The sequence below is a fragment of the Cebus imitator genome, unplaced genomic scaffold (genome assembly GCF_001604975.1).
Source record: "Cebus imitator isolate Cc_AM_T3 unplaced genomic scaffold, Cebus_imitator-1.0 Scaffold532, whole genome shotgun sequence".
NCBI lineage: Eukaryota > Metazoa > Chordata > Mammalia > Primates > Cebidae > Cebus > Cebus imitator.
Window position 1 is genome coordinate 644,658 of NW_016107847.1, and position 20,823 is coordinate 665,480.

Below are 20,823 nucleotides of genomic sequence, written 5' to 3' on the forward strand. Positions count from 1 at the left end.
GTTTGTATTTTAAAAGTACATTGCTGGTAATGGTTTCTCTCACTTCAAGTATTATAAACCAAAAAAGATTTGGCAGCTATGCCTGTGATTGCCAACGAATGAAAAATCTCAAAGTCAAATTTCCAAGAAGAGTACCTAAAGACTACATTCTGATAGGTATTTTTTATCCTTTCACCTACACACTTATAAATAACCCAAGTCCTACACAAATAATAACAGTATGATAGTGTGTACTGCTTCTTATTTCTTACTTATTTTAGGGAATTAAAAAGAAGTCTTCTTCTTAGAACAGCTAAATGTTTATTTGGATAAAATAAAATACCAAGAATCTGGAGAAAAGAAACTAAGAGCCCCAAAGTTAAAGCTGGTAAAGTAGTTCAAGAACTTGCAGGAAGTACCTAAAAAACATTAAATGGTTAGGACAAAACATTCACAGTTCAAGGTCCCAAGAAAATGATCTGGCGAGCAAATACAGATATACAATTAAAACTAATCTGGATGAATTAGTGAAGCAATGAACAAATAAGTCAATTACTAAACCCACATCACCTATTCAAATAAAATCTAATACAAAAATAAACTTGAAAAAATAGGTTAAAACACTAAGAAAATCTTAACTAAAATATTAGGGAAACTAGAACAGGAGGGCCATTATTAAATTGTACACAACTTTTACTACTCGAGACAAAATTGAATAGAAAATCTGAATTGTGAGAATAAACAAGGTGTTTCTCAACTACAATTCTTTGACAGCTACTCAAAACGTGCATACACTGCAGGTTTTAATACTACTAACTACTGGTAAAAATGACTAAACCAGAACTGCCAGCACAAAATTAATTTCAAGTATTATAATTCTATGCATTTAGTAATAACTAAAATGCTAATTAACATTGGTTAGCTTTCCAATTCTAACTGCCTACAGAATTTCCACAAAAGACTAATATAACACAATTAAATAAGATGTGAATATGAGATTCTGTGGCTCTTCCCCAACCTCTCTCCCCTGACAAAGAAAATTCATATAGTGAAGGAAAAAAATGGAGTCACACAAATAGGACAATGACAAAGTTCAACTGACTAGTGGAGGCTCCCAAAGGTAATTAGATTTTAACTGCTTTAAAAAGACCAGGGTGCTTGGATCACATCAAATAACTGGATGTTGGAATATATTATATTAATGCTTTACATAGTATGTAAAGATGCTATCATAAGAAAATGATTTTGAATAGTACCTTTCCTTATTAAATCTTAGAAAATTTTACTTTCAGATATTTGATAACCTGAAAAGGCCTCAAGAGTTCTAATACAATAAAAAAATGAAGCATTTCCATATGTAATGAAACAAATTAGAGACTGTTAAGTCTAAGAATTTAAGTAACTTAAAACTATTAAATTCAATACAAAGATTCAAGTCAAACAGACCTCACCAGATCCACAGACTGACAACATATAGCATAAAATTTAGCTTAATAGTCACAAACCACAAAGAGAAGACATATATTCTTTAATATTAGCAGCTCTGCTATAACTAAAATAGTCTTCAAAATATTTCCAGTGGCTCAAAAGAATGTCTAGCCACAGCTCAAAAATCAGATCCAGGTAAAATGTGAGTCTTAGAAATCCGTGCATTATCTTGTTTTCCTAACAATTAAAAAAAATCAAATTTCACCTCTATACATCTTGAGAAAAATTTTTGAATCTCCTTTCCAGATACAGTGAAAACTCAGTAATATATCTTCTTAATAAAAGTTCCATCATATTGATAAATTTATATTTTTATTTTTCATATTTTACTTGAAAAAATTAGCTAATTTTTACCAATGAAATGGTAAAAATAGAGGCAACTATAACTTAAAATTACACAGCTTCTTAATGTTTTATTCATAGCATTCTTTATACATCAGAAGCTTCACTGATATTTAATTTACTGCAGCATCCTGTGGGTGAAGCACAAAAAATTACATTAATTATAAACAAAGAAACAAAAGCACTTTTGACTTTTTAAAATTATATATATATTTATATCCAGTTGACAAAGAGCATCACAATTATTACTGTATAAAAAACTAAAAATCACCATGGAAGCTAAGGCCTAAATTCTTATTCCAATTGTTCCCTTTTGTTTATATCTAAGAGATATTATTAATTAGATTCCAGTACCTCAAAACAACAACAACAAAAAAAAAAACAAACAAAAAAACAGGTCTAACATTATTTACATACAGTATGAAAAAAAGCTGCTTTTTGGCTAACTTAGATTGCTGTTACCTGCAGTATTTACACTGTAAATGTTAAGGCGAAGATGCACTACTAACAAATACCATTTCAAAAGAAAATACATTGTGCCTGGAATTTTATCTTAAATTAGTTGTATATCCTAGTGTCTGTTGAATAGAATTTGACTTCTAATAAATCTACTGAAAATGTGAAACAGAGTACCACTAGCTTCTTTATATTGCTAATCTAGATCCTGTTAGGTCCAATATTGTATTAACTATAAGCACTGAACCTTAAATGAAACAATGGCAACATGTGTGTAGATGAAATTTTATTCAGTATTGTAAAATATAATGCCTTGATGTTTATGCACAATTATGAGACTATCCTACTAGTCTTTTAAACCTTTAAGAAGTCTCACATGACAGGTCCCTAAACAGTGAAACCTTCCAGTAACTTACCAGAAAAAAGTTTAATTATGTTATTCTGTTTTTAGATGTTTCTAATATTTAAAAACTTATCTAAACCCTTGGCAAAAACAAACACAATCAATTCAGTGTAACAGACTGAGCTTTAAACTGTACTTTAATTTTCAATAACTGTTACCTACTGGTTAACTGAACCAAACGTAGAATATTTAAATGACTCACTATGAAGTGTGTCAAATCAATGATAGAATGCATAGAAAAGTGGAGGTAAGTTTGGGGGAAGGTGCAAGGTGGGTTAATGTGAAAAATGGTAAATGCTAGTTTTAATAACAAAAATGGTACTAAATGCAGATGAACATTAAATTAATAAAGTATAAAAGAGAATAGCTTAAATAAACTGGTATTCACATATTACAATAGCAAAGTTATGACAGAATGAACTGAAGACACGAACAGTTTTGAAAATTCTCTTTTTCAGCCTACTTCCAACAGAAATAGTCAGGCTTTTTTCCTGTACATAGTTTGATGCTTTGTCTATACCATATATAGTAGAAAAATAAATTCTTTAGCAACCTAGAAACAGTTTATAAAACTCTTAAAGTTTAATTTTCTTTGCCAGACATGCCAATAGTTAAACTGACAACTATAAATTAAAGCTATATAGACAATAGGTATAAGTAATATAGAACAGGTTAAGAATACTACATTTACCGGATTTTTTTTTTTTAATTACTGTACTTTCTTAATTCCTGTGTGCTTTGCAATAGGAATAATAGGGACTTTGTTTTCTTAGAAAAGATAACATGTAAGAGTATAACACAAATAAGGTAATTTATAATATACATGTACTTCAACAGCAGCCTGGTGCACGTCAACATCTTCGGTCTGAAGTTAAAATTGGAAGTACAATACCTAGAACATAATGGTTGGGAAAGACAATATTTATTTTAGGAAAAAATGGACCAAATCAAACTCTTAGGAGCCTTGAATCTGAAAATCATCTATTTACTATAATACATGTAAGATAATCTTAAAATTGTAGTCTCAATTAAGATTATAACATTGACCAAAGATTTTTTTTCTTTACTACACAAAATATAACCTAGCAAAATTTACCTGTGCCACCTATTCTGAAAATTTTATCCATAATTTAGTGTTCTGGTTTTATCTTCACTAACAAAATGTTTACCCCCAAAAGCAGCAGTCATTTATAGTAATTCTGGTACCAACATCAAAGGAAAAAATTGGCTTAAAAATGGTGCAAAAGCCATTTTAGATTTTAGTACAACACATCACAGAAAAGAACATGAATACAAATTTGTAATATAAACACTCCAAAGAGTCTGTCAGTACCCAAAGTATTTTTATTGCTATATTAGCAATGGGTTTTTTGGATATGTTTTTAAGGGCCACATAAAAATAGATTCAAGGAACAAATTAAATTGAAGTTCTAGATTTAAATGTTTGGTTTAAAGAATTTTCTACAACAAATTTCATGTTTATGTATGAAAAGTTATATAACCTTATATGAAAATGTCATGAAGTATTTTCTACACTATACTAAACGTATTCCCCAAGAGGGAAAAAATTAAAATATCTAAAATATATTAGATTAAGATTACAAGACCATCATAGATCTTTTGAACATGCATCTGTTTACAGAATTAACAGTATACAAAATGTTTATTTAATTATGGACCATAAAGAAATGAGTTGGTGACAACTATCCTTTGCACAACATTATCAACTTACTTTAGCCACAAGCATGTCCTTGGTATGTGTATAAAAGAATTAGGTTCATTTATCCCTCATCAAATCAACCACAGGTTTATTTGGAAGTAAAGATGAAGGTACAGAAATGTGAAATACGTCAAGTGTATTTTTCCTTTCTTTCAAACAACATCCCAAGCATGGCCTCAGTAGCCTGAAATTATAAAATGCTTAACTGGGCTTTTAGTTATCTACACTGACTGCCAGAAGGTAAATTAAGTTGCCCAAATTAGCACATCAAATAACAAAATCAGCCAGAAAGCAGGCTGAAAAGCATTAAATGTTTCATATAGGTGAGTTTTTAAATCATTTAATTTCTATAGAAAAATTTTATTCACAATATAATGTGACAGAAATTGCCACAGGAATGATATATTGATTGCAATAAGGTTGCATGCAGCAGCAGCTTTGTATTTTATAGCTATTTTTGTTTATAAAAATTAAACCTCTCCAGTCATGCTTATCACATGTTCTTAGATTTGTAATGTAAGTGAATAAGGAATACCATCTAGTTCAAAGAGAAAATGTCATCATTTTGAATGTGAATTATCTGTATGAAACATGAAGTATACTACTTGAACCCTGAAACATGCATGTCTAGATTTGCTTTTTGTCCAAATCCAGCCTGTTTGCAATCAATTCCTACTCATATAATACCAAGAGGATCCGTTTGTAATTGTGGTTGTATCAGCTGAGGTTGCAATGGTGGCGGCAACTGAAGTGGTACCATTGGTTCCACCAACTGTCCTGGATTCGAAGGTGGTGGTGGAGCCACAATGTTGGTTGTTTCTACAATTTCTCCATTGTAAAAGAAAAACTGACACTGTTGAATGAATGTTTCAACAACAGACTGATGAATCTTAGTAGTAGACAGAAACTCTCGATTTTCAAAATCAGGTCTCATCAAGGTTGGCCAAAAACAGATGGATAAGTTGTCTGCTGTCATTAGGTTGATTTTATTTTGCTGACTAACCCTGAAATTATGAAAGGAAAAAACATTTAGAATTCAAAACTCATTACAATCACAGAATTCCAGAGCTAGATATGATCTCAGATTTAGTGTTACCTTTTATCCTACTTCGAACATGGGATTTTAAAATTTATACAAGGAAGCATCTTTAATTTGTATGTAAAAAACTTTTCCTGATGTGACAGATTTTAATGAACTTCTGGAAACAGAAACAACAAACTCTAATTGCATATGCAACTTCTTTGACTACTGTGGGAGATGAAAAGATGAATCAGAGTAAGCCATCTCTCTCAACCAGCTTTGGAAAAATTACTATCATAGGTGTTTAACACTAATATCAGACTAATTTTCCTTTCTACCTTTCCTTCCTTACTTACTGCCGTCCCTTCCCTCCTTCCTTCTTTCGTCCCATCCCTCTCCCTTCTTTCTTTCTTTCCCTCCCTCTCTCCTCTCCATTCCTTCTCTCCCTCCTTCCTTCCTTCCTCTCTTTCCTCCCTTCTTCCACTCTGTCCCTCCCTCCCTCCCTTGCTTCGAATTGAGTCTATGTTGCCCAGACTGGTCTCAAATCCTGGCCTCAAGTGATCCTCCAGCCTCCCAAAGTGTTGGGATTATAGGAGTGAGCCACCACACCCAACCACGAATTTTTAACTTTAAAAAAAAAAAAACAACAACAACAACAACTGGTTGCTAGCATTCCACAAGACAATCTTTTTTTTTTTTTTTTTTTTTTGACACAGAGTCTTGCTCTATCAGCCTGGCTAAACTGCAATGGCATAATCTCCGCTCACTGAAATCTACCCCTCCTGGCAATTCAAGCAATTCTCCCTCCCCAGCCTCCAGAGTAGCTAGGATTACAGGTGCTAACTACCATGCCCAGCTAATTTTTGTATTTTTAGTGGTGAAGGGGTTTCACCATGTTGGCCTTGGTCTCAAACTCCTGATATCAAGTGATCCACCCATGTCAGCCTCCCAAAGTGCTGGGATTACAGGTGTGAGCCACCATGCCTGGCCAGAACAATCTTTTTAATCTTTCAGTATCTTGTTTATCAATTTCATTTGAAGGATAACTCTGAGTTTATAACACTTGCCACCTTAAAATTCTTATGGATTAACAATTTATGGTTATACATTTATGAACCAATTTACATCTAGTCCTTTAAACGTAAGAAAGAATTTCTACCATTATCTTTAATAAACAAGAAACGTAAGAGGCAAATCTTGGACTATTATTACAAATTATTACACTGAGAAGGATCTTAGTGAGTTTACCAGCGCCTTCATCTCACACATAAAGACCACAATTCAGAAGTATGCAGGAACCACGCATGGTAACTCATGCCTATATTCCAGCATTTTGGGAGGCCAAGTCAGGTAGATTGCCTGAGGTCAGGAGTTTGAGATCAGCCTGGCCAGAAGTGGTGAAACCCTGTCTCTACTAAAAACACAAAAATTAGCCAGGCATGGTGGTGCGCACCTGTAACCCCAGCTACTCAGGAGGCTGAGGCAGAAGAATCTCTTGAACCCAGGAGGCAGAGGTTGTAGTGAGTGGAGATTATGCCACTGCACTCCAGTCTGGGCAACAAAGCAAGACTCTGTCTCCCCCCCACTCCAAAAAAAAGCATGCAGGGAAGCATGAAAAATCTTAAATTTTATGGTTCAAAAAAATTTTCACTTGAAAGCAATAGAAAACCCGCAAATACAGAAGTTGCTAATTTAATGTCAAGTATGTGGCTTACTTACAAACATGTATTATATGATAAAAGTCATAGCTATTTGTTAAAAGACTAAATTAGAATATTCAGAATAAAAATAGCTTTTTGTTAAAAGATGCAAAGTGACTACTAGGCCCAGTCTGGTGTTTCTATGTAGTACACAAGTGCTAGTTTCTGCAAATACCTATAAAGTTGAAAGATGTAAGGGTATGGGCATCAGGTCTAACTAAAGAGTCAGAAAGTACGAAAAAAGGGTACTAAATCAGTTAAAGATGAGGGTGGCTAGGGAAGGTTTCCTGAAAGAGGTAATGTTTGAGTTGAGTCAAGGATGATAGGCATGAGAAGAATGGTAGGAAGAAAAAAGGGAAATTCGGTTAAAACAGTGGTTAGTGTGTATCAGAACTTCCTGGAGGGCTTGTTAAAACAGCTTGCTGTGGAGAAACTTCTGGTTAACTGTTACTAGTTTAATATAGCAGAGCTTACTTGGTGTGTCGGGGAAAAGGTAAAGAGATGTAAACAAAGTCAGAACCAGATCACTTAGTATTAAATAATTTGGATTTTATCCTAAGGAAATAGGGTGCTATCTAATCAGATGTGATCTTTACAGAAAGATCTTTTACAAAGATCATTACAACGTCAGGATCAAGGGAAGATCAGAAGGGAAAGTAGGCAGAGAAAGAACTCCATTACAACTAAACTGGAGGCCCCTAAATGAGAAATGATAAAGCTTGAACTAAAGCAGTGGCAAGGGAAAGAAAGTAGAAAAACAATTAGGAGAAAAAACTGATTTGACACTCACTGGATGTGAAGAGTAAAAGAGAATATACCAAAGAATAACACGATAGATTAATTTTTACAACCTTTTTGATTTGCCAGTCATCCATTATACATTTATATTTGTTTTTCTCCCATACTAGAAAGTAAACTCATGAGTATTTGGTTCACTGCTATGTCCCCAAGCACTTAGCGCAGTGCCTGGTATTATCCAATTACAGTCTGCTTGAATGTTCTTTCTAAAATTTAAGTCTGATTATATATTCCATTGTTCTACTCTCCAGTGTCCCATATCACTCAGAGTAACACAGAGAATCATACTATGCTTCTTCCATTAAGAAAGCCTTCCCCTCCCTAGCACTTTGAGAGGTTGAGGCTCACAGATCGCTTGAGCTCAGGAGTTGAAGACCAGCCCGAGCAACATGGCGAAACCCCGTCTCAAACAAAAATACAAAAATAAGCCGCGTGTGGTGGCACCTGTCTGTGGTCCCAGCTACTCGAGAGGCTAGGGCAGGAGGATCACTTTGGGCAGAGGTTACACTCCAGCCTGGGTGACAGAATGAGACTTCATCTCAAAGAAAAAAAGAAAGCCTGCCCAAAAAAATGTCAGCTGAACTCAACAGTATACTTAGGGATATGTGATTTACATTTTGCATTCTGAAGCAATCTCTTTATCTTGTTAATAAAACATTTTAAGGAATATTAACCAATGTTTACAGCTATAATGTTTACTATCATTATAGTATAAAATTGTGTTAACATTTCTTATAATCTTTCCCTATGAAAATACCAGCATACATAACATTGTAGTGTAATTAGTGAAACTTCCTTTTTAGAAAAGTACAATGCTATATGACTGGTTGGTGGTATGGACCACACTCTGAATAGTTCTGTCCCTCTTCCCATACTGACCCTTATCTTTTACTCTGCCCATCCTTCACTCTGTTCCAATCACAGAGGCCTCTTTGCTATGCTTCTGGCTGTATTGTTAACTGCTTTAGAGCCCTTCTGGAATACAGTCAGTATGTAAAAATAATGCTGATGGTGGGCCAGTACTGATTCTTTGAACATGCTTGGCCCTTTGCCGATGAAGTCAGACACTCTTCTTTCAGTTAGACAATAAACCATCCCTACAATCCATATCGGACAAGGTCTCCTATTTATAGTGCCCTGTGCACATCTGTTGCCACACCACCAGCATCTCATATAGCATTGTACTTTTCAAAAAAGGAAATTCCACTAATTATACTACAGTATTATGTATGCTGGTGTTTTCTCAGGGAAACATTGTAAGAAATGTTAACACAATTTTATAGTAATTTTACTAGTAATAGTAAGCTTTAAACATTACAAATAATATTTAATAAATTATTATTTTATTAAAATATTTTAAAAGGTACAGGCTAAAATGTACTTGGTTTCAGTGTTGATACTATTAGTTACAAAAAAAAACAAAAAACCATAGTTCATTAAAATGCCAGTAGAAAATATTATGAAGAGGAGACTTTTGAAAAAATTAGTATAAATACTAATAATTCCATTTAGTCCTCAGAACAACTTCGTGAAGTGTTGTTATTCTCATCTTTATAGTTAAGGCAATCAAGACTTAGCAAGAATACGTAATCTGCCCAAGGTCACAGGACTAGCAATTTTTCAAACCAAATCCTTTTCCAATTCCAAATAGGTTGATCTGGTTAATTATCGAAGTGTCATTTCATAACTAAAATTCTAAGATCCTACAGAGAATGTGGTAGAAAAAGAAAATATACTTGCCACTCATACTATTTATATAATCATTACATGTACAAAACTAATCTCATCTTTTTAGATATAAATTAGAAAACCAAAATTCAACTGTATGTTTAGTCTGAGTCCTCTTTTCCGTTAATTATCCAATTTATAAAGCTTACATGTTTGAAATGTGTAGTGCAATTTATTTGCCAAAAAAAGCCCTAAAAAAAATAAAAATACCTGTTTAGATGTGTTATCACGTATCTGAATACATCATAGTTTACAGGATGAAATTTCTTAACAATTTCTTTCAAGGCATGAAGACGTTCTGTTTTATCCAGGATTTCTGTAAAATTAAAACAGTGAAGAATTTTTATCAAAAATATTTGATAAAGCTTCCTGCTGTATTTACTATAACAATCAAAAATGTGTTTAAAGCATATTAAGACAGGTAAGCAAAATCAAGTAACATGTTCTAAAGCAGCAGTCCCCAACCTTTTTGGCACCAGGAACCAGTTTCGTGGAAGACAGTTTTTCCACAGATGGGTGGGGAGATGGTTTTAGGATGATTCAAGTGTATTACATTTATAATTAGATTCTCATAAGAAGTGTACAACCTAGATCCCTTGCATGTACCCTTCACAGTAGGTAGGGTTCCTACTCCTATGAGAATCTAATGCCGCTCCCGATCTGACAGGAGGTGGAGCTCGGCTTCACTCACCCACCTGCTCACCTCTTGCTGTGTGGTGTGGTTCCTAACAAGCCAGGCTGTGTGGCCTAGGGGTTGGGAAGCCCTGTTCTAAAGAATCTGCTAAATTATCTAAATTAAGAAATCACTTCAACTAACATTATCTATTTCTATTAATGTTATTGTTGACTACTATAGCTTTTTAATAAGGAAAGCTAATCACTGAAGATCAAAGTGGCTCAGCACTGACAAAATGAGAAATGGTATTTTGGCAATTTACATAACTAAATATTGATTCAGAATTAACTACTTACAAATCTGTTAGGCTCTTAACAGTCATGCTACAGAGAGTAACTATTTCAGGCTTTATGGGCACACTTATTCAACCCTGTGTTGCAGCACAAAAGCAGTAACAGACATGCAACAAATGGGAGTGGCTATATTCCAATAAAACTTCTGAAATTTGAATTCCATATAATTTTAATGTGTCATAAAATTTTCTTTTTTTTTTCTTGGTGTAAAACCAATTCTCAGCTCAAAAGTCTGCCAAAAACTGGCAATAGCCTAAATATGGCCCTTGGCCCATAGGTTTGTCTATACTACAATTACTTGTAATCCATTTTGCTTATAGAAGATTTTCCTTTACAGGCAGTGTATTTAACTTAGTTACTCTCCAAATCTATGCAATTATGAAACACAGTAATTGAAACGTGACCCTGAAATAAATGAGATAAGAGTGTTTTCCTCCTTTTCCTTATTTTGGAGACCAGTGTGTATACCCCACATCATTATGGTAACATAATTGAGTACTACTAACAAAATCTCATTTGTTACATATTACTTCTAAATCAGCTCTCAAAAATTTCCTAAGTAGGAAAGTTCTGAGGTTCCTATTAATAGTCAATAGCTAAGAAAATCTAAGCTATCGATTAAATCATTTTCCCACTTTACCTGAGAGTATGTGTAAGGCAACTATATCTTATGACAATATACTGAATTTAAAAAAAAAATCACTGAGAACTTTAAAATAATCAGAACTATAATGAAGTAGTCTCACTTAAAAGAACCTGAAGACTTGCAACCCAAAGGAAATAGTATAGTGAAGTATTCACCAACTACCTTAAGTTTTTGCCACTGAAAAATCATGTGGATTAAACTGATGCCCAAACAGACTTTAGGTCTCATATTCCAGGTAAATGAATATCTGTTTACTGGAAACATCTGAATGAATGTTGCCAAAGTAGGAATAAATAATAAATAAGTATTCATGTTCTTTCCCCAAATGACTTACAACATGTGGTCTGCTATGGTTTGAATGTGTACCCCAAAGTTCTTGTGTGGGAAACTTAATCCCCAAGGCAACAGTGTTGAGAGGTGGGATCTTTAAGAAGTGACTACATCATGAGGATTTTGTCTTCATGAATGGATTAATGCTGTTATCTCTGGAGTGAATTAGCTATTTTGGGAATGAGGTCCTGATAAAAGGCCCTCACCAGATGAGGCCTCCTTGATCCTGAACTTACAAGCCTCTAGAACTGTTAAGAAATAAATTACTTTATAAATTGTGCAGTCTGTAGTATTCTGTTACAGCAACACAAAACAGTTAAGACAATGACAAAGTAAATTTCTTTGACTTATAATTTGAAGGATTTGTTTAATTTTCTTACAATGCCCTTAAGTTTGAATTAAAAACACAAACATCAAACTTCTAGAACAATGATTTTCTAACCTCTAGGAGCATTTAAGTTGCCTAGGGGGCTAGGTAAAACAGAATATTCCTGGAGGCAATCTCCGGGGATTCTGATTTAAATTTAGAGGAAAATACCTTAAGAAATAGAGTTCTGGTAAGCCAATTTTTATTAGCTACATATTCTAGTACATGACAATTTTAACACTTAGCAATCAATATCCAAAAACTGCCATTATCACCCCTCTCATAAAAAGGAAGTTTATACTTACTTGCTGCTTCCAGTAGCTCTGGATGAAGAGAATATGGAATTAAAGGATCTGGCAGATCTGCAAAGAAAGCTTTAAGAGCTCCAGCTACAGCATTTACTGTTACTTCCATTGACACGAGATTGATATTATGATCTACAAGACAAAAATTAAATAAATTATATAATAAAACTTTATTATAAAAGTAAGCTAAATGGTTACTTCTAAATCAAAAGATAGCTTTAAGTCTTGGCCACTTTTCTTTCTCTTTTTTCTTTTGGGATGAAGTTTCACTCTTGTTGCCCAAGCTGGAGTGCAGTGGTGCAATCTCACCTCATTGCAACCTCCACATTCCAGGTTCAAGTGATTCTACAGCCTCAGCCTCCCAAGTAGCTGGGATTACAGGCACCCGCCACCATGCCCAGCTAATTTTTTGCATTTTTAGTAGAGACAGGGTTTCACCACTGTTGCCCAGGCTGGTCTCGAACTCTTGACCTCAGGTGACCCACCTGTCTTGGCCTCTCAAATTGCTGAAATTACAGGGGTGAGCCACCGCACCAGGCCCCACTTTTCTTTTTAGGCTGACAAACTACAGAGATCAGGGAAAAGACAACCACGCAAGAAGTCTTTTCTGTTAGTAAAAAAAAAATGCTGTTAGGCTTATTAGTATATTGGGGAACTTTACAAATATCTATCTTTGTTTGTATACATAGCTATTTAAAAGAGGCCGCAAGAGGCAAATGATGAGTACTTGTTGTCCCAGCTACTCGGAAAACTAAGGTGAGAGAATCACTTGAGTCCAGAAGTTTAAGTTCAGCCTGGGCAACATAGTGAGACCCTGTCTCTTTGGGACCAAAAAAAAAAAAAAAGAAGCCATACGTAACTAGAAAGACAAAAGAAATATGCATACAGGTTGATCCGAAACTTGTTCACTGGAACATTTTGTATCTGGGATGATAACTGCTAAGTAAAATGGACATATTCCACAATTTGAAAAAGATCCAAAATCCAAAATACTTCTGGGCCCCAAGGATTTTGAATAAGGGATGCTCAATTTGTATAAATTCGAATTTGGACCTTTTAACTTTACAGTTTAAAATTTTATGTAAAATGGTTTAAATTTACATAGTGAAGTTCTGACTGAAAAAAAAATCAAGAATGGAACATACTAAAGGTATATCATAAGGTTAATTTGCTATCAGTAAGTCATTTTAATATAAAAATACAGATCAGCAAAAAGAAAAAAAATTTTCCCATCACCTAGAGAGAAATGCTGTTTATACGTTAGCATGTTTCCTTTCAGCCTTTTTCTGCTCATTAAAAAAATTGTCAAACCAATTATTAACATTTTGTCCTATATAAACAATTTTAATGGTTGTAAAATATTTCCTTAGATTATATAATTTACATAATATTCTATTACAGAAAATTTACATTTATTTCATTTAAATATATTACAATAATATAAAAATGATATGATACTATGCTTTAATACATATAAGCTTGTTTCCTTAGGCTACATTCTTTGTGGTAATAGCTAACCAATGAACATATTAATATGGTGCTCGGACAGAAAACCCTTCATATGCATTACCTCATTATCCTCACAGTTACTCTCATCACTCCCACGCTAGATATGAAGAAATTGAGATTTAGAAAGATTAATTTGCCAGGGGCACAAACATAGTGGCAGGACCAAAAAAACAAAATCAAACTCAAGAGACTTGGTATTAACTACAACCATGCATTCATTATTGGAAGTGAAATTCTATCAACTTAATATCATTAAGTCTAAACAGTTTTTTAAACACATACACTTTCTGTCTATATATATTTTTCCTTTTTCTTTCTTTTGAGATGGAGTCTCTCTGTCACCCAGGCTGGAGTACAGTGGTATGACCTCATTTCACTGAAACCTCCGCTTCCTAGGTTCAAGTGATTCTCCCACTTCAGCCTCCTAAGTCATTGGGATTACAGGTGTGCACCACCAAGGCTGGCTAATTTTTTGCATTTTACTAGAGACAGGGTTTCACCATGTTGCCCCGGCTGATCTTCAACTCCTGAGCTCAGGCAATTCACCTACCTCTGCCTCCCAAAGTGCTAGAATTACAGGTGTGAGACACTGTGCCTGGCCAAATTTTTTAAAACCGGATACCAGACTACATAATACTCTTTGGCAACAAGGTGCATTGTTGTATACGCTCAGACACACATTACTCAACAACTGACGTTTTGCCACTTCAAGAGACAAAAATCTTTATTTTACACGCCTTCTTAGTGTTCATTCTACTTATTAAACCCGTGTGGTATTCCCCCAAAACCCTTTTAAAAAAAACTAACAATACTGCAAGCAAGAGCCTTGTAAGTATATCTTAGCATATTTATGCAAAAACTTCTGCAACAAATTCCGAGAAGAGAAATTTGTCTAGCAAAGCTATCTGAATCCTGATATTTACAACTGCCTCTCAAAGGCACCTACAACCAACAGTGTACAAGATACATGTTTACCCATGCTCTACTAACAATTCTCTTCATTCTAATAAAATGAATAAACATAATCTTTTTGTTTTAATTTTTATCATTAATAGAGGCTAAGCACATTTTCATTTATTTATTGGTTGCTCTCTTCTGATGTGAATTACTTAAGCTAGGTATGTCACACCCTGTTTTAGCCACACTGTCATACAGAATTTTTACATTTTTGTAAAATTTTAACATGTACATAGTCCAGTCTATCATCTAGTTCATGCTTTTTAGGTTTCATATCAAGTTTAGGCTTTTCTCTACTCCAAGACTATAAAAATATTCACTCATTTTTCTCCCTAGTACTTATGGTTTTCATTTTTTACATTTAAATCTTTAACTGTATATAGAATGTACTTAAAGTAGAAAATTCATCTTTTTTATCCCTAATGGCTAAGATGTCAATCAATTATAAGTCAAATTATTGCTTTTCTAAATCTGACAGATTTATATAGGTACAGTCACAGTCTTTTATTTGTATGACAGTTTAATGTATTAGGAATATGAAATTTGGAAAGAAACTAAGAGTATATGGACCATAAAATATCTAATCTTACATCAAAATATTTTACAGTATTCCCTTCAGTCTTGGTAAAAGACAGTTTCGCATTATTTCTTTTTTTATTTTTATTTTTTTAGTTTTTTAGTTTCTCATTATTTCAAAAACAAAATCTATTCTACTGCATTCCATTCCTTCCGGGCCTGAGGGACTTTGCTTCAATAATGAATGGCTGCTTTTCCAGTACCTCCTTTCTTACTTACTAAATCCTTTTCTGTCTTCTTATTTACATGAAAAACACATACAGTATTGTATTTTCATGATTCAACTGTCTTTTGTTTTCAATCTTTTCTTCTATTGCAAATGTATTTTAAAAGTTTCATATCATCTACTTCCTCTTATAAATCCCTAGTACCGAGGCCCCTTCATTCAAAGGCTCTAAAGTAAACAGTGACTTCCTTGCTAGTATAAAAAGAATAGACTTTCTCTAGCTGTTCTGCACCTTTATTGTGATATCTATTCGACTTAGTGCTTCTAATCCCACTTTGAAACCCTCTCTCTTCAACATCCATATCCTTAGGAAGTTTTCAAATGAAAATCAATCTTCCAACCACGAATTCTAATAAGGGAAACATAAAATGACAATTTTATTTCACATAATTATCTTCTTACCCTGATCAAACTGCTTTTGAATATTGTCTTGGTCAGTTTTGTTCCCGCTAACACGGTAGAGTCCTTCGGTACATAACCCTAAGAGAATGAAGAAATATACATACTTTAATAAACACATATACATGGCTGGGTACAGTGGCTCATGCTTATAATCCCAACACTTTGGGAGGCTGAGGTGGGACAACTGCTTGATCCAGGAGTTTGAATCCGGCCTGGGCAAAAACACAAACAATAAACAAAAACTTAGCTGGGCGTGGTGGCACTTGTAGCCCCAGTTACTCGGGAGGCTGAGGCAGGGGGATCACCTGAGCCTGAAAGGTCAAGGCAAGAGATCAAGACCTGTCTCCCAAAAAACACCCAACCAACCAAACAAAAAAACCCATAAATTACCAATAACAACGAATGCACTTAATCTTATGTATAGCTTAGTTACAAATTTATAGTGGTAAAATATTTTAAGATAGTATTTTTTGAGCATTTAAAAAAAGCAAGTTCTTAATGGACTACCTTCTATTTTAAACCATTTAGCACATGCAGCTCCAGGCAAAATGAATAGACTTATTTCTTCGTACTCTCCCACTAAATACAGCTAAAAATCCCGAACCCAACATGTAAAAAATCAAACCTAAGTAGTCTGTGAATGGTGGAGAGAAGGTGGACAAGCTAATGACCTAGTAAGAAAGGCATGACAGTTGGTTCCCTCATTTTTGGGGGGTCAGGGAGACGCTCATATCGTGACTGGGCACCAGAGAGGCCTGCAACCCAGAAATACTAATGAATAACAACAACAACAAAACATCTCAAACTAACAAAAACAAAAAACCTAACAACAACAGCAACAAGAAAAGTTTGCTTTCCCTAGTGAAAGGATTAGAAGAGGTATAGACTAGCAAGACAAAAAAACCTTTTTAACTGTAATTGCCCTACTCAAGCCACAAAGCATGGAATCCCTCCTCACTCTTGTCAATGAAGGCCAACTTGGAAGCCTAGACTTCTACCTCTGCTAATCTTAACAAGGAGCTCTTTACCCTTTCTCAACTGTCAGCAGCAGCTGAGTGGAGAGTCACCAATCTCAGGTAAGAAACGCCCTACCAGCCAAACACAGTGACTCATGCCTGTAATCCCAGCCCTTTGGGAGACCGAGCTGGGTGGATCACCTGAGGTCAGGAGTTCGAGACCAGCCTGGTCAACATGGTGAAACCTTGTCTCTACCCAAAAAAAAAAAAAAAAAAAAAAAATAGCTGGGTGTGGTCGTGGGTGCCTATAATCCCAGCTACTTGCGAGGCTGAGGCAGGAGAATTGCTTGAACCTAGGAGGCAGAGGTTGCAGTGAGCCAAGATTATGCCACTGCACTCCAGCCTGGGTGACAAAAGTGAGACACTATCTCAACAACAACAACAAAAAGAGATGCTCTACCTACCCCACCATGCTATTATTAGTGAAGGCCAGTGGAAGCCAACAGGGAGTCTGAACTTCCACTCCCACATTGCAGACCCTCTCCCTTACACCTTCAGGTGTAATGTCAGAGGAGGCCTGCTAAAAGAGATTTAAGTAATATTCAAAAGTCTCAGAACATGATATCCATAGTGTCTATGATACAGTAATAAAACAAAAATCCCTCATATATAAAAAAAAAAAAAAGTCAACTTGAATAAATGACATTTAACAGACACCAAACACAAAGGTGGCAGTTATGGAATTATTGAACAGGTCTTTAAAGCAGTTATTATAAAATACTTCAATGAGCAATTATAAACACAAACATGAAAAAACAGGAAGTTTCAGCAAAGAAACAGAATATATAAGGAAGAGCTAAATGGAAATTTTAGACCAGAGTGGTGGCTCAAGATCAGCCTAGCGAACATGGTAAAACCCCACCTCTACTAAAAATACAAAAATTAGCTGGGTGTGGTGGTAGGTGCCTATAATCTCAGCTACTTGGGAAGCTGAGGCAGGAGAATCACCTGAACCCAGGAAACAGAGGTTGCAGTGAGCTGCGATCACACCACTGCACTCTAACCTGGGTGACAGAGTAAAACCCCTTCTCAAAATAAATAAATAAATGGAAATTTCAGAAGAAATACAGTGACAGACACAACTCACCAAATGGGCCCAACAGTGAGATAAAGATGACCCCAACCCCCCCCCCAAAAAAAAACCAAAAAAAACTGAACTTGAAGATAAATCAATAAGAATTACCCAATTTAAAGCCAGGCACAGTAGCTCACACCTGTAATCTTACGTACAAAATAACTATACCTCACTGTTCTCTATATAATATTTATCCTGACTTTGTGAATGTATTCTTTCACATTAAGAATAAAAAATTCTTATTAAAACATTTCTTCCTCATTGACATGTTCCCTGCTATCTCCAATTAGAAGCATTTTTTTTTCTTCCTTTGAACTCTTGTAGCACTTTATCTATAGCTCTATTACCACTCAGTAAAAGTCATAGCAGTACCTTTACATTCCCAGGGTTCTTCACACAGTGCAGAGGTTCTCAGCTGCGGGCATACTGCACCTCAGGGAACACTTAAGAATGCCTAGGGACATTTTTGGTTGTCAAAAGTGGAGGAGGGCCATCTAACAGCAGAGGGCAGGACGATGTTAAAGATCATCCTAGAATGCACAGGACAGCCTCTAACAGCAAATAATTAAATATCCTCACATGTCAATAATGCTGAGGTTGGGAAACCCCTTCCACAGTGATAAACATCTATTATTATTTGTTAAATGGAGACTATAAGGCCCTATCCACACTAAAATCTTGCCCTTTACTCACTATTAACAGTGATTTGAAAAAACAAAAACATACACTAAATTACATAGATGTGCATTATCCAAGTTTTATGTGGCTTTAAATCACCCAAAGTATCTATCCTGGACCTCCAAGCAATAAAGGGATTATAAACCTATCCAAATATTGCCAAATTAATATAAAATTTTAGTAACTTAAAACATTGTCTTTTAACCATTGTTTTTCCCTTTCATTAGAAAAGGTCACTATCCCTTAAGTAACCCAGAATATTACTGTTATCTGAGTTTCAGAATGGCCTAAGTTCTATCTGAGTTGTTAACAGATATAAAACCAGGGTTTCACTGCCTGTTCCATTTCACCTTCAGGTGCAATAATTATTTAAGTCATATAATAGATTACAAAGGTTAACAGAGATGCAAGGTGTGTAAATAATCCACAAATTTGATAAACATGTCCATGGGGCATGATGTCATCAAAAGTGGTAGAGAAGAGGGCTCAGTCCCCCAACAAAAGTGACTAATGAGCTGCCAAAAGGGTAGGAATCAATGTTTGCAGAACTCTGGAATCTACTAAAAATTACGCCAGCTGTAGTCTTGGTGAAGAAAGAAGGTTTAAATTACCTACCATTCCCTATACCCCAGATTAGTGACAATCATGAGGACAGTAGCCTGCACTGTGGGTGCAGGTTACAAATGCCAGACAGAGCAATACGAACCTTATTCTGAAAGAACTGTGGTCGTGGATTTCAACCTGTCTGTTGGCTCTCTGAAGGAAAAGTACAAGGGCTTGCCTTTGTTTCACCCACAAGACTTGGAAAGTGTTATTTAAAGAAACTAACAAATCACCACCAGGTGAATAGAACTGACTTCAGTGGCAACAAATGACAAAGAATGCAGACTTTACAAAAATAGTTTACAGAAGTCTCTAAACAAACAAACAACAAAATCCACACACAGCAAAAGCAGACCTTGGTGAGGGTAAAGAATCTCATTTTCCAGAGCTGCCATATTGTAATCTTTTAAGCATCTTTCTTTTTCAACAAAAAAGAGGCATATAAAGAAACAAGAGGGTAGAGTTTATTACAGGAATAAAAGAAATTCAGAGAAACTGTCCACAATGAAACCCAGTTGTTGCACTTAGTAGACAAAGACTTTAAATCAAAAGATTAAAAAAAAAAAATCACAAAGAGAACCAAAAACAAAAACCATATGATTATCTCAATAGATTCAAAGACCTTTGACAAAATTCAACAGCCTTTTATGTTAAAAACCCTCAATAAACTAGGTATTGATGGAAAGTATCTTAAAACAATAAAAGCTATTTACAACAAATCAACAGCCAACATCATACTGAATGGGCAAAAACGGGAAGCATTCCCTTTGAAATCTGGCACTAGACAAGGATGCCCTCTCTCACCCCTCGTATTCAATATAGTACTGGAAGTTCTAGACAGAGAAATCAGGCAAGAAAAAGAAATAAAGGGTATTCAATCAGGAAAGGTGGAAGTCAAATTGTCTCTATTTGCAGATGACATGATTGTATATTTAGAAAACCCCATCGTCTCAGCCCAAAATCTCCTGAAACTGGAAATCAACTTCAGCAAAGTCTCAGTATACAAAATCAATGTGCAAAAATCACAAGCATTCCTATACACCAATGACAGACTTAAAGAGAGCCAAATTAAGAACAAACTGCCATTCACAATTGCTACAAAGAGAATAAAATACCTAGGAATACAACTAACAAAGAATGTAAAGGACCTCTTCAAGGAGAACTACAAGCCACTGCTCAATGAAATAAGAGAGGACACAAACAGATGGAGAAACGTTCCATGTTCATGGTTAGGAAGAATCAATATTATGAAAATGGCCGTATTGCCCAAAGTAATTTACAGAGTCAATGCTATCCTCATCAAGCTACCAATGACCTTCATCACAAAACTGGAAAAAGCCACCTTAAACTTCATATGGAACCAAAAGAGAGCCCACATAGCCAAGTCAATTCTAAGCAAAAAGAACAAAGCTAGAGGCATCACGCTACCGGACTTTAAACTATATTACAAGGTTACAGTAATCAAAACAGCATGGTACTGGTACCAAAACAGGCACAGACCAATAGAACACGACAGAGGCCTTGGAGGC

At 35.0% G+C, this 20,823-nt stretch overlaps 1 protein-coding gene across 1 annotated transcript in view; it reads right to left on the bottom strand.

The window, feature by feature from the left end:
* Window positions 1-1,762: 1,762 nt before the first annotated feature.
* The window catches only part of ARHGAP5 (Rho GTPase activating protein 5), a 77,444-nt gene continuing 58,383 nt past the window's right edge, over window positions 1,763-20,823 (bottom strand). Inside the window, 4 exon segments of the mRNA XM_037733491.1 lie at window positions 1,763-5,392; window positions 9,846-9,951; window positions 12,253-12,384; window positions 15,923-16,000. Of these exon segments, the coding sequence (XP_037589419.1) occupies window positions 5,065-5,392; window positions 9,846-9,951; window positions 12,253-12,384; window positions 15,923-16,000 (644 nt within the window). The 3' untranslated portion in view covers window positions 1,763-5,064.